Raw genomic sequence first — 12,224 nt, 5'->3', positions numbered from 1 at the left:
GTAGAAAGCTCTTGGTCTTGCCCATGGTGGTGATGTTGGATGCTGGTTGTTTGGGTGTTGACAGGTGTCTTTTATACAGGTAACGAGGTGAGGCAGGTGTATTTGATGTAGATAATTGGTTGGGATTGGGGCTGTGTCTTAAAGAAAGACTAACTGGCTTGTAGGAGCCAGAATACTTGCTGTTTGGTAGGGGGTCAAATACTTGTTTTTCCTCATCAGATGGTCATCAATTTTTATAAATTCATATGATGTGATTTTCTGGAATTTTCTTTGGGATTCTGTCTTTCACTGTTAGAATGTACATATGATTAAAATTATAGATCGTTGCATTCTTTGTAAGTGGGCAAACCTGCAAAATCAGCAAGGGGTCAAATACTTTTTTCCTCCACTGTATATAACCAAAGCTGCCAACTCTCACAGATTGACTGTGAGACTTGTGCAGTTGACACTTTTCACATGCTCTCATGCCACATGTCCATTTTCTCAGGCCGTGAAAAACAAATTTATAACCGATAACGATGTGGTGCAAATCAACTCTTCCCAGCTGATGCAACACCAGCTTACAGTACATTGGGATAGTAATCAAGTGCACCCACTCAGGCGCTGTGAGTCACAGACAGTTCGTGACAGAGTACCAACAACAGCAAGTTTGATGAATTAATCTATGTGAATCATATGCCCAGGTTCTGCTGAGTTTCTGGAGAAAGAAGATCCCCAGATTTCAGATCAACCATACTTATTCATCTTTGAGCATGATTATTGACTTTGCTTTTCACAAAAATCCTGAGAGATGAGGAGACCTGTGCGGTGGGTAATGTCACAGAAGGCCTTCTCAGTTGTTGATTTGTATGTTCTATGAAAATTTATTTGTGATCTATTCTTATTTTTTTATTTTGATAAAAGGCTTACTGTAATCACTGTATAGACCGATGCTGCCATTAAGAGTTCCATCAGGAACAATACAAAAATTGCAGTCGGTACCTGTGCTGAAGCTGCCAGAGCCTGTTGTTCCTGCTGCTGCAGTTGTTTCTGAAGGAGCTGGACCTGGTGCTCTTCAGAGCAGGGAGCCTCTGCCACTGACTGACCCGACACAGAGGCTCCAATGATGGGGGAGCTTAGCAGGAGAGATGGGTCATCGGACACCTATGGCAGAGATGACAGTAAATTGGACTGACTTTTGATGACTAACAGCATCAAAAAGTTTAAGTAACCTGTGTTTTAATTCCTTTGAGCGTCTGTTTTGTGGTTTGTTTGGAATCACCAGAAGTAGATATTGTGTTGAACACATTGAAACACAAGCATCACCCACAGAAATTCAAGTTTCATCATAATAAATACAGAAAATAAAGAAAAACATAACCGTCCCAAACTCAATTACTACCAAAAATAAAAACAACAACAAGAATCTTGTATATTACCACTTTAAATAAAGTTAACAAAATATAAAAATCACAGCAAGAGTACATATGGGTGTGGATGGTCTGCACAGTAGATAAAATTAAAAGTAAAGTATAGGGTAGGAAAGCCAACAATCCTACATAAAGGAGTAACAATGGAAAGTAAAACATGAAAGCTTGTGTGTAGAAACACATCTAAAAAAGTGGCTTAAAAGCTGACAGTCTCCCTCTGCCAGTCTGAGCTCCTTTGGGAGGGGTAAGAGAGAGTGAAGAGACGCTACATCGGCAGTGACAAAACTGTCTCTTTTCATTCTGACAAAAATCCTCGGGTGGATACTTAAAATACTAAATATCATCGTTACTGCTTGATGTTCACGGCCTTCCAGAAGAAATTTTGTGACAAAGCCTTAAAATGTGCTTAATTTTTTCTACACTTTGCTGGACGTTCCACCTCAAAATGCTACTTTAGTTAGTTTCCAAAAAACAACCTTCTGAAGCGCACAGATTGGGTCTCTACAGCAGAAGGATGTTGTGAAGTGGGGAGAGAGAGGGAGAGAGATCAATACAATATCTACCACGTCAAGTAATAAATAAATAAAAATAAAGAGGGTGTTTCACACCAGAGGAAGATCAGTAAAGATGATGTGGGTGCTCTATTGAGGCTGCTCTTGATGCAGTACTTTGTATTGCTGTCTGCTTCTGTGATAGCTTTCCACTTGTAAACTGTAATTTAAGAAAGATAGCTGGGTCTTTGGTTTTGAGGGGCTGACACCAAAGCATGACATTTTCTGAAATTTTAGACCTTCAAATGATCTTCTTTTGCAATTGTACAAGCTGAAGATGGAAATAACTTGAATCAATTACACATCAGTCGGAAACAAGCAGCAAACACAAAACAGCCATATTTTCTTTTTTTAAGTTGCCATGGCTAACGTGTTAGCAAACCATTGCCTTATTTAGCAACATTAGAATTTAGTTGGAGTCATGTTTCAGCCATTCTGAAATATAAATGTCCAAATCTTATATTCACTCTGCTTTTAGCTCTGGTTATGTCTCCGACAACTTCTGACAAAAATATCCCCCTCTCCCCGGCTCTCTCCCCCTTAACCAGTCAAGGCAGATGGCTCCTGACCCTTGGTCAAGGTTCTGCTCAAGGTTTCTACCTACTAAAAGGGAGTTTTTCCTTGCCCGTGGCGCCAAGTGCTTGCTCATGGTGGGAATTGTTGGGTCTCTGTTAATGTTATTACAAAGAGTACAGTCTAGACCTGCTCCATGAAACGTGCACTGAGATAACTGTTGTTATGAAATGGCATTATATAAATTAAATTTAATCAAAATGGATTTTTAACTGAAAACAGTTGCCTACCAAAAACTATGCTATGAGAGCAGTGAGTGAACTAAAACCGTAAAAATGGGTACTTAAAAAAACAAAAAATGAGCTGAAAAACGTCAAAACAAAGAAGGTCTGTGGGTTTGTCCTTATGATGTGATTATGATCATTCCTTTCACATACATGTAGCCATTTGATCCACTGTTAATATAAATATATCGATGATAGCAGCTTTAAGCTTAGTTCTAATGGTTGCGAGTTATATTTAAATTTGTTTAATCTAATTGTGAAGATGGTGTTTTAACGGGGATTCAATCAATGGAATCTAAAAATATATCTACAGATTGACTGGACAGGTTGCTGTTGGGGGGATTAGACCATACAGAAATTATGACTCACACAATTGTGTTAGAGTGCTTCTGTGGGAAGAGCAGTCATGAAGAACATGACTTATCTGTCATATCTGAGACAGGAGATCAATATGGTGGACTCTCTTCTCACTAATACCTGACTGTGCGAAGGACACTTGACCTTCAAATTACACACAGGAGAGGGAGAAACTGCACAGGAGATCTTACCAAATGAAATACTTCTGTTTCATTGAAATGCATTTTTTGCAATATTTAAATAATAAAATCTAATTTTCTTGTTCTCAAGTAACCACGTAATTAGAATGTCAATTAAAATCTAACCAAGTAACTCTTCGCCACTTCTCTTGAGTAATATAGCTTCAACAGACTTAGTTGGAATAGCAGAAAGCAGCTTGTTTTACATCTCAGGATTGGCAGAGCAATGCTAGAAAACCTTGCTATGTTTTCATTAATAAACCAAATGATTGCATCAATATTGAAGAGCTTTGTGGAGAATTTCTTCACAAACAAGCCTTGAAGACGCGGGTGCTCGCCATACATCCCTCAGTGGCATTTTCTGATCTTCATATCGCTCCTCCTCATGAGGCCATACTTTAATCATGAACCTCTGTGAGCCTCCCAGAATTATTTATCATCAGGAAATTTTAGATCAAAACCTTTCTAAAATACTGAAAAATGTGTTCTGCAAAAACACATCCTGTTCAGGAGGGAAAGAAGGAATGAACGTATGCAAATGCAACAGGGAGACTGATCTAACAACTTGCTTGTGTCATGTCTGGATGGAAGAGGGAACTTGAAGTGGAACTTGCCTTGCAAGTTGAGACAACTCTGACGACTTCACTATGACATTTTCAGGGTTATTTTCTCAAACTTTGGAGCACTCCCTCTGGAGCCACAGGAGACATTATACAACTGTTTTCACAGTCTGAGTAGTGCCCCTCATGATGAATAAACTGAACTTGATGTGTAAAATTGGTGGAGTTGTTGCTGATCCTACTTGCTGTTTATTTAGTCTTCTGAATACAAAACAAGTGATTTAAAAAAGTTACTATGGGTTTTGGGAAAGTGCTCGGGGCATTTTCACTATGTTGAAAACCTGTTAGTTGCAGCCCTATTATTTATTTGTTGTGTCATAGAGAGTGGTGCCATAAGCATGTGCAAATTACACAGTGCAGGGTTGGCTTCATCTCTGCAGGGTTTACACAGTGTCCTGTATTGGAATAGATTGAAACAATAGAGGGGTTTTGCATTAGCGACAGTGAAATCATCAAGGACAACTTCTATACTCTACCTTGCCATCGTTACCAAGGGCCTCGTCCTTTTTGCTCTTCTCCAGGTCTGATGAAGAGACACACTCAATGCTCTCCTCTGTAGTGGCTTCAAGGTCAGCCTCCTCTGACAATGCAAACCTCTTCTTTGCTGCAGAGAGACCAGATAAATACAGGTGAGGAATTTTCATGATATCATGACCATTGTGGCGGTGGACAATGACATATTTTCTCAGAGAGGTGTGCTCAGTTACCACTGTTTGTTTTTGCAGGTTGCTCTGGGTTTTTGTTTGTGCGAGAGAGGCAGAGAAGAAGAGAAGGCCTGGGGAGTTTGTGTGTTGCTGTACGACGAGGAGAAGTAGATTGAGTTTGTGTGTGTGGCAGACGGAGAACGCGAAGGAGAGAGACAAAGATGGGGGGAGGGTACTTTATTTATGGATGCAATTTTGTGTGAGTGTGTGTGTAAGATACCTGGCACTGCCTCCGATTCCTCCGCCTTCCCCTCCTCATCCTCCTGGTCGTCGCTTTTCTGCTGCAGGGTCAGCTGGTGACACACATCAAACGCCTGACCCACCGTCCGCACGATCCTCATGGCCTGAGACTATAAGGGAGTACACAGAGAAAAAAGTGTATGTGTGTGTGAGTGTGTGTGTTGGAGTTTTGAAAATGTGTGGGGGAAGCAGCAGCAGGAGCAAAGCAAGGGAGGATGCAAAAATGAAGGGACACAGCAGGGGAGAAAATGAGGTGCCAAAGGAGCTGCGCAGGGAGAAAAGTGGGTGGATGAATGAGTATGTGCATCTGTGCACAGGTGAAGAGAAAGAAGATGAAAAATAGGCACAATAGTAGCAGGAAGAAAACGGGAAATGTTGGGGCAGCATGGGAGTTGACAAATGAAGACAGATCCTGAAACAGTTGGGGAGATGGAGACCAAATAATAGTCAGAAGATATTATGAGCACAGAGGTTCAGCTGCTTGTCCTTGTCTGTCTGCTCTGCATACGTTCTGCTGCCACAGTGATAGATTGGTCTGTTTCAGAGGCAAGCAAATTTGATGGCAGAGGGAGTGAAGATAAATGCTCCGTATTTGTATAGCGCCTTTCTAGTCTTTTCAACCACTCAAAGCACTTTTATACTACCTCACATTCACACACTCAAATACTGCAAACACACACGTTCATACACTGGTGGAACAGCCACCAGGGGCAATTAGGGGTTCAGTATCTTGCCCAAGGACACTTTGACATGCAGCCTGGAGGCACCGGGGATTGAACCACCAATCTTCCAATTAACAGGCAACCCACTCTATCTCCTGAGCAACAGCCACCCCAAGGTTTGTTGTGATTGCAGGACGCTCAGCAAGTGTGTCAGCACCATCAGGCCATTAGTCAGGGACAGTTTAATTTGCAATAACTCAAAAAATTGCCACAAAATTGCCATCCTAAAGTCAAGATTTTGTTACAGGATATGCACATATACTATGTAAACTACTGTACAACATGTTTCCTCAGAAGAAACATTTGCGGCAAAGTTTTGATTCAATCCTGTCTGTACGCAAGGGATTCAGATATGACATTGTATGGATTGGAGTGATGAGACACGTACAGCCCTGGTTCATCAACATAGTTAATGAAAAGTGAGAAACTGACTTGAGTAGATTATGTAACAAAAAAAACTAATATGGTTAGGGCTAATAAGGAATGCTGAGAGTTAAGAGAAAATTGATACCAACCAAATATTATTATTATTATTATTATTATCTTAAAACAAGATATAGCCTTGTTTAACTTCTTGTGTTAATGAACCGCTTGTGGTTAATTGATTGGTTGATTGACAGAAAATTAATTAGCAACCATTTTGATGATTGAATAATTCTTTGAGCCATTTTCAAGCATCTATATCAAACATAACCAAGTTACAGTTGCTCAATTTTCAGTATTTTCTGAGTTTCTTTGTCTTAGTAAACTAAATATCTTTAGGTTGTTTGGACAAAACAAGTGATTCAAAGAATGAGGGAATTGTGACTAAATAAATAATTGAGAAAATAATGTAAAAAATAATAATCGGCAGATTAATCAATGTGTTTTAATTGTTCCATTTTTAAAGTTCTGTACAACTCAGGTTCAATACTGTTATTACACAAATTAAATATTTTTAAATGTGGGGATCAGTGTTACTTAAGCTGAACACAGACAAGAATACTCAAAGTGGCCTTTGAGACACCAGCACCCTGATTGATTTCAAGGATTCTTTTCCCCCTAAAGCCCCAATATGCAGTCCAGTGGCAGCATGCTAAATCCACTGTAATTAAACTTGATCCTCCATGTCCTTCCTCAATTTTTGTGTTTTCTATATTGAACAGTAGAAGCAGCAGCACTGAAATAAAAGTATCTTCCCCTGGAGGATCATCCTACCTCAAGACATTCAGTCAATATGTCAAGGTAATTCAAGCTTGAAAGTAATTCACTCAAGTGAAAAGCAAAAAATAATAATACAGAAATGCAGGAATAAAGAAAGGAAATTATTAATTATTGTCCATCAATACAAAACGTAATTTTGTTTTAAAATTATCACATTAAACTACTATGCCTCCCAAGGCCAAACATAAAAGGGCTCTGTTGATGCAGCGAGCTGGCATCTATTCCCCGCTGGGCTGCAACATGCCATGATGAAAATAAATCAAATCTCCACTTATCAGCTGGTCCATCTCCTCCTACTCAGCACACATCCTTGGTCTGCAAGACCCAGATAAGGCTCAGCTGTCCCGGGGAGGTAGTGAGACACCACTGGCCGTGTCCCTGACAGTGTGGTGGGTGTTTGTTCCACAGTGGTGAAAATGTCTTTAAGTGCGGCATGAAAAAGCCCCTCTTCTTTTCTCTTCCCACCAGGATGATTAGTATTCAGCTTCACTAAGTCCCGGTCTGTCTGGTATCCATGGTGAAGGGATGGGAGTCAACCTCAACGATGTGCTGTCTTTGTCATCGAGGAAAGAAAATATCTTTGCTTGATATGCAGATATTTGCATTAGAAAGTTGCATTTTGCCACGACACACATGAGGACTCTGACTCTAAGATGAACTGGCCACTTGTGAGTTCCAACAGGACTATACATCATAGAGATAATGGGCACAATATCATCAACAGAAGCCACGTACAGAGCATGGAGCTGAAAATAGTGATTAGTGATAAAAATAGTGATAAAGTGATTGACTTGATGTGGTTCATAGATGTTTGCAGTTAAAGGATAAAGCTGGAGACATTCTGTCAACAAAATCCATGACAATGCAATTCAACCAACCATGTGCTTGTCCGTCTCTTAATACTTTGCAACTTCGCACAAAGCACAAAAAATGGAAACAGCTAGCCTGTCCAAAAGGTGACAAAATTCTCCTATAAGCACATCTAAAACTCACTCATTACATGTCATGTAGTGTCTTCAGTGGGGACTATTTTCAGTGGCGGACTTGGTGCTTTAGTGAGCAGTGAGTCTGTTATATTTACGCTAGTAGCATCAATTCATTGTTGGTTTTGGAATTTTCACTGGATTTGTTGAGTTATATTTTAAGCATTTTCAGTTTATGGGGAATTAAACCTACTTTTCTTTTTGACTTGAACACGTTGCAGCGGAAAATGTTGCTCTGTCCATCTCTCGCTATGTAACTGAAGATCTTCAAGTCCTGGGCATCATGTGAGACATAGAAGATCCTGTTAAAAGGAAGAGTTGGTTACTAGCTGCCTAGTTATTTGGCTTTGGTGACCTTTTAAAAAAATGTTATACCTTCAAAAGGCACTACCTGTAGATGGGGTCCTGTGTAACCAAGGTAGCATTCTCATCCCAGGACCAGCCTTTTCTCTGTTACAACAAAAACACATGGGTTGACAATATAACGATAAAGATGTGTTTGAAAAGACAAAAGATATACTTCAAATAAAGTCACATTTTGCAGGACTGACCTTTTTCTTTCTGCGCAAAATCACTTTGATACAATCAGTGGATATGACAATGTTGACCTTCTTTTTCTTGATATTCTTCAGTTTGAATTCATACTGTGGAGGAAAAATTACATTCAAATTAAGATTCAAGGTTGGCCAAAAAAAGTAATCCAAAAGTAAATTAAAAACCAAACAGTTTATTATGGTGTGTGGTGTGATAGCATTAAATATCACATAGGGCCCGCTGAGATGGAGCTCTTTACATAAGATAAATGATATATTGGAAAAGAGAGAAGGGATCGTGCAGACAGGAAGATATTTTTAACTATCGTCTTCTTAAGGGAAATCTAAGATTGAGTAAACACCGAGAAACTGTCAGTATATGTTTCTGGGAGCTGTTTAAGCTTTCAAAGGCAGACTTCCCAGAGGGAGACCGACATGTGTGGGACACTTTCATCCGTCTCCATGATTAATGCTGGAGCCTGTAGCCTCTGCTTCCACCGCAGGCTCAGACTCCAAATATCAGGGCCCAAAGATCTAAGAACAAGCTGAATTTATGTGAAATAACACGCCTCGCTTCGAAAACGCACAGTCCAACATCAGATGATTAATTGATCAGATGAAGTTCTGTGAAATCACCTTCTTCTTCTCACTCGCTCAAAACTTGGATAGCTCTGTCATCTTTTCTTTGTTTTGTATAAAAATCCAAACAATCCAGCGCTGTCTTTCTATTTTCAGTAGGATTGGAGCTGTCATCTCACTCTTATCTTGACATTTCAGAATAAAAGCAAACTCCCAGGAAGAAGAGGGATAATTGTTGACAACATGACAAGTCACATCTGGTGATTTTCGCCTTAACAAATCTGGAACAGTTTCTCTATAAGCCAGTGACCTGTGAAAATCACCTCAATGGAAGATTCAATGGGCCCTTCTTCTTTGTCATATGCTCTTATCTAGTTCATCCGTCTTATTATTGTGTTGAAATTTTCCTCCACGTGCAGTTGAGAGTGTGGATGCTCAGGTGAAGGACACAACTCCTGTAATGTGTATGTTATTCAGGCTAATGCAGCCCCACGTACACTGGGACAAGAGGACCATCCATCTCCACGCACACTGCTGTCAGAGGGCGATGAAGTGGAACACAGTGACTGTTCGTGCTCCATTTTCATGCACATTAACATGAACCTAACTCAGACTAATGCTGCCCCCAACCTCAACTAATGCTCTTCAGCAGAGATGCTCAACTTATGATAGGGTGCCAGGTGGCCGACTACTTTTCTAAATCACAATGAAAATAATAGAATTCACCCTGGTAGGATTTTTGTTTATACCAATTAGTAAATGTTCACTAATGTCCCTTGGCTGTTATTTGGGAGGTTGTTTATTATATGTACACCTGACCCGCACGGCACATGGGGAAGTTTGCTGTGAGGCCTTTCTGCCAGAAAGCCCACCGTTGTTGACGTTGTGAAATGATCACAACTGCTCTGCAGGTTGTGTCAACACACCTCTTGTCCTATCTCTAAGCAAATATGAACACTTAAAAGGACAAGTTAGCTTTCAAATATTCAGAGCGTGTCTCCCCAAAAGCAGAGACCCTTAATTACTGTGCCATTACAAAGCAACCCTCTTTTACAGACATGCATGTTATCAATATTTATCTTTTAACATTTAATATCATGTTACTTATTGCATTTCTATGTAAACATCTCCTTCAACTTATTATTTTTGCTTTGGAGCATCACAGAAAAGCATTTTCGCAAACTAAGCTTTTAAATAAGAGCCACATAACAAAGAAATGTAATTAAATTGTGTTTGTTTCAGGGACAGATGAAAAAGGTACAATACTCAGAATTGACCAGCAAGTTCTGCAACAGCCATACCTTGTGCTTTGTGTGGGTGTATCATTCCATTTTGAGCTGCTGTATGAAAAGTGTTCATTCACTCAGCTGGTACTATCAACTTATAAAATGCATTATAAGAAAAATGGTAAAAAGCTGATAAAAACATACAGCTTCACTAAATCTTTGCCATTACAATCAAATGGCCATTACGTTGCACTGTACACGAAGGATCAGGATTAAGTCCTTCCTGGGTGTCACTGGGGATGTGGCCGACCTCCGAGTAACACTATAACTTGGTTGCTGGATTAGATTTAACAGCCGACAAGCAGCTAAATCCCCTCATCCCTGTGCTTCTCTGTAACACAGCAATGATGTGTAATGACAGTGTTTCCAGTGGCCTCGTCTGGTCTAAAGGGGGGCTTGGGAGTTGTTGGGTTTTCTATCGCACATAAACCTGCACGCTGTATCTGTCCTCAGGCATAAAAATCTGGCACATGAATCCTGCCGTGATTTAAACTGCTCCTGACAGCCCACTGAATCTGCCGTGTGTGTGTAGTTTTACCCAGACTAGAGATTTATGAGTAAAGGAGGATCCTTCTGAGCACCGTGCACAAGGTGAGGCATTTAACACAGGCGAGAGAGAGAGGATCAATGTGCATGCACCACCTCAAATGCTGGGTCACAGTTAACGTGTTTGGACCACTACTGTCATAGGGGTCAAGTTCACTAGTTGGGTTAAGGGATGTCACATATTTAAGTTTCTTACTCTTATTCTCCTCATGGCAGCGACTATCTCCATTCGGCTGCCGGGGCGACCCACCTCCAAACTGCCAATGTACTGCAAAATGTAAGAGAAATGTTAAAGATTGGTGGCTGAAGGGAATGAATGCCACTGATTGCTTGGGGAGTGCTGGGCTGCCTAAATGTTTTATTTCTTTTGTAGTTTAGACATTTTTTGATACACTTTTGGAAATCTTGCCCTCTATGAGGAAATCATTACCCTCTACAGCTGCAATGATTAATCGATCAATTGATTAGCTGATCCACAGAAAATTAAGTTAAGTAAATTTTCCATGAAAAATATCAATACATTTGATGGCCCAGCCTCTATGAGAATTTGGTGATGATGAATAATTTGGCTGAAATTGAATATTTTGGGATATTGGACTGTTTGGACAAAACAAGACATTCGATGACATCCCCAAAAGTCATGAGCAATTTTTTCACAGTTTTCTTTCGACTAATTGAGTAAATAATGAACCTGCAGGCTAATGGAAAAAAATGTTTGTTGAGTTGCAGCCCTATTACATTTGTATGTCAAATGTCAAAAAATTGTATAACGTAAATAAATGATGTCAGCATTCATCAGTTGTTCACAAGTTGTCCGTTAAAGCAACACATCTCCTTGCAAGTTAAAAATGATTAAATGACATTTAACATTTCAAAGTCATGCAAAGTAGACAAACATCCAAGTATCATAAGGTCAATAAACATGACATAAACGCATGGATGCCCAGTGATTGTTGTTACAGTTGCAGTGACATGAATAGCCCGAACTGTACGCTATTATTTAACACATGATGATCCACTAGTCCTGAAATCACTCCTGCCGCCCAGAAAGCATCTGTTGCAGAGGGTCCTTACCTTAGCTTCGAAGCAGACCCCATGCTTAAACACCTCCTCGTTGTGCATGGGGATCCTTAAATCGTGCACGTCATCCACTAAATTGTACTTGGTTACCCCTGGCATCGCTCTAATGATAGCGGACTCGCTCCCGACTCTCGTTTTACGACAGCGCTAGAGTACCTGCAGTCATGCGCACCTCCTCTGGCGCTGCTCCCCTCCGCACTCACACGGCGCACGGAGGGGCGCGTCACTCCGGAGGTCATCCGGGTTGAGGCCCTCCTGTCACTACGGATTGGTTTGTTGGGTTCACGCGCTGATCGGTGATGTGTGGACAATACTGACCCCCTCGCTCCGATCTGAAGCACGACGGAGAAGCCGCAGGCACCGCGGCCACCGCCGCCACCACCGGGGTCCCGATGACTCACGGACCTCAACACATAATTGTTTTTTCCTCGAAGC

At 40.6% G+C, this 12,224-nt stretch overlaps 1 protein-coding gene across 1 annotated transcript in view; it reads right to left on the bottom strand.

The window, feature by feature from the left end:
- Positions 1–11,950, bottom strand: part of LOC123972761 (carboxyl-terminal PDZ ligand of neuronal nitric oxide synthase protein-like) — a 14,708-nt gene extending 2,758 nt beyond the window's left edge. The window contains exons 1-8 of the mRNA XM_046052408.1: positions 11,784–11,950; positions 10,906–10,977; positions 8,317–8,409; positions 8,157–8,215; positions 7,959–8,067; positions 4,838–4,967; positions 4,390–4,517; positions 982–1,143 (exon numbers count right to left, since the gene is read on the bottom strand). Of these exons, the coding sequence (XP_045908364.1) occupies positions 982–1,143; positions 4,390–4,517; positions 4,838–4,967; positions 7,959–8,067; positions 8,157–8,215; positions 8,317–8,409; positions 10,906–10,977; positions 11,784–11,888 (858 nt within the window). The 5' untranslated portion in view covers positions 11,889–11,950. The remainder of the gene's footprint in view (positions 1–981; positions 1,144–4,389; positions 4,518–4,837; positions 4,968–7,958; positions 8,068–8,156; positions 8,216–8,316; positions 8,410–10,905; positions 10,978–11,783) is intronic.
- Positions 11,951–12,224: the final 274 nt, after the last annotated feature.

Source organism: Micropterus dolomieu, linkage group LG06 (genome assembly GCF_021292245.1).
Source record: "Micropterus dolomieu isolate WLL.071019.BEF.003 ecotype Adirondacks linkage group LG06, ASM2129224v1, whole genome shotgun sequence".
NCBI lineage: Eukaryota > Metazoa > Chordata > Actinopteri > Centrarchiformes > Centrarchidae > Micropterus > Micropterus dolomieu.
Note: the sequence above shows the minus strand (reverse complement) of the source record. Positions and strands in the feature narration are given on the sequence as shown.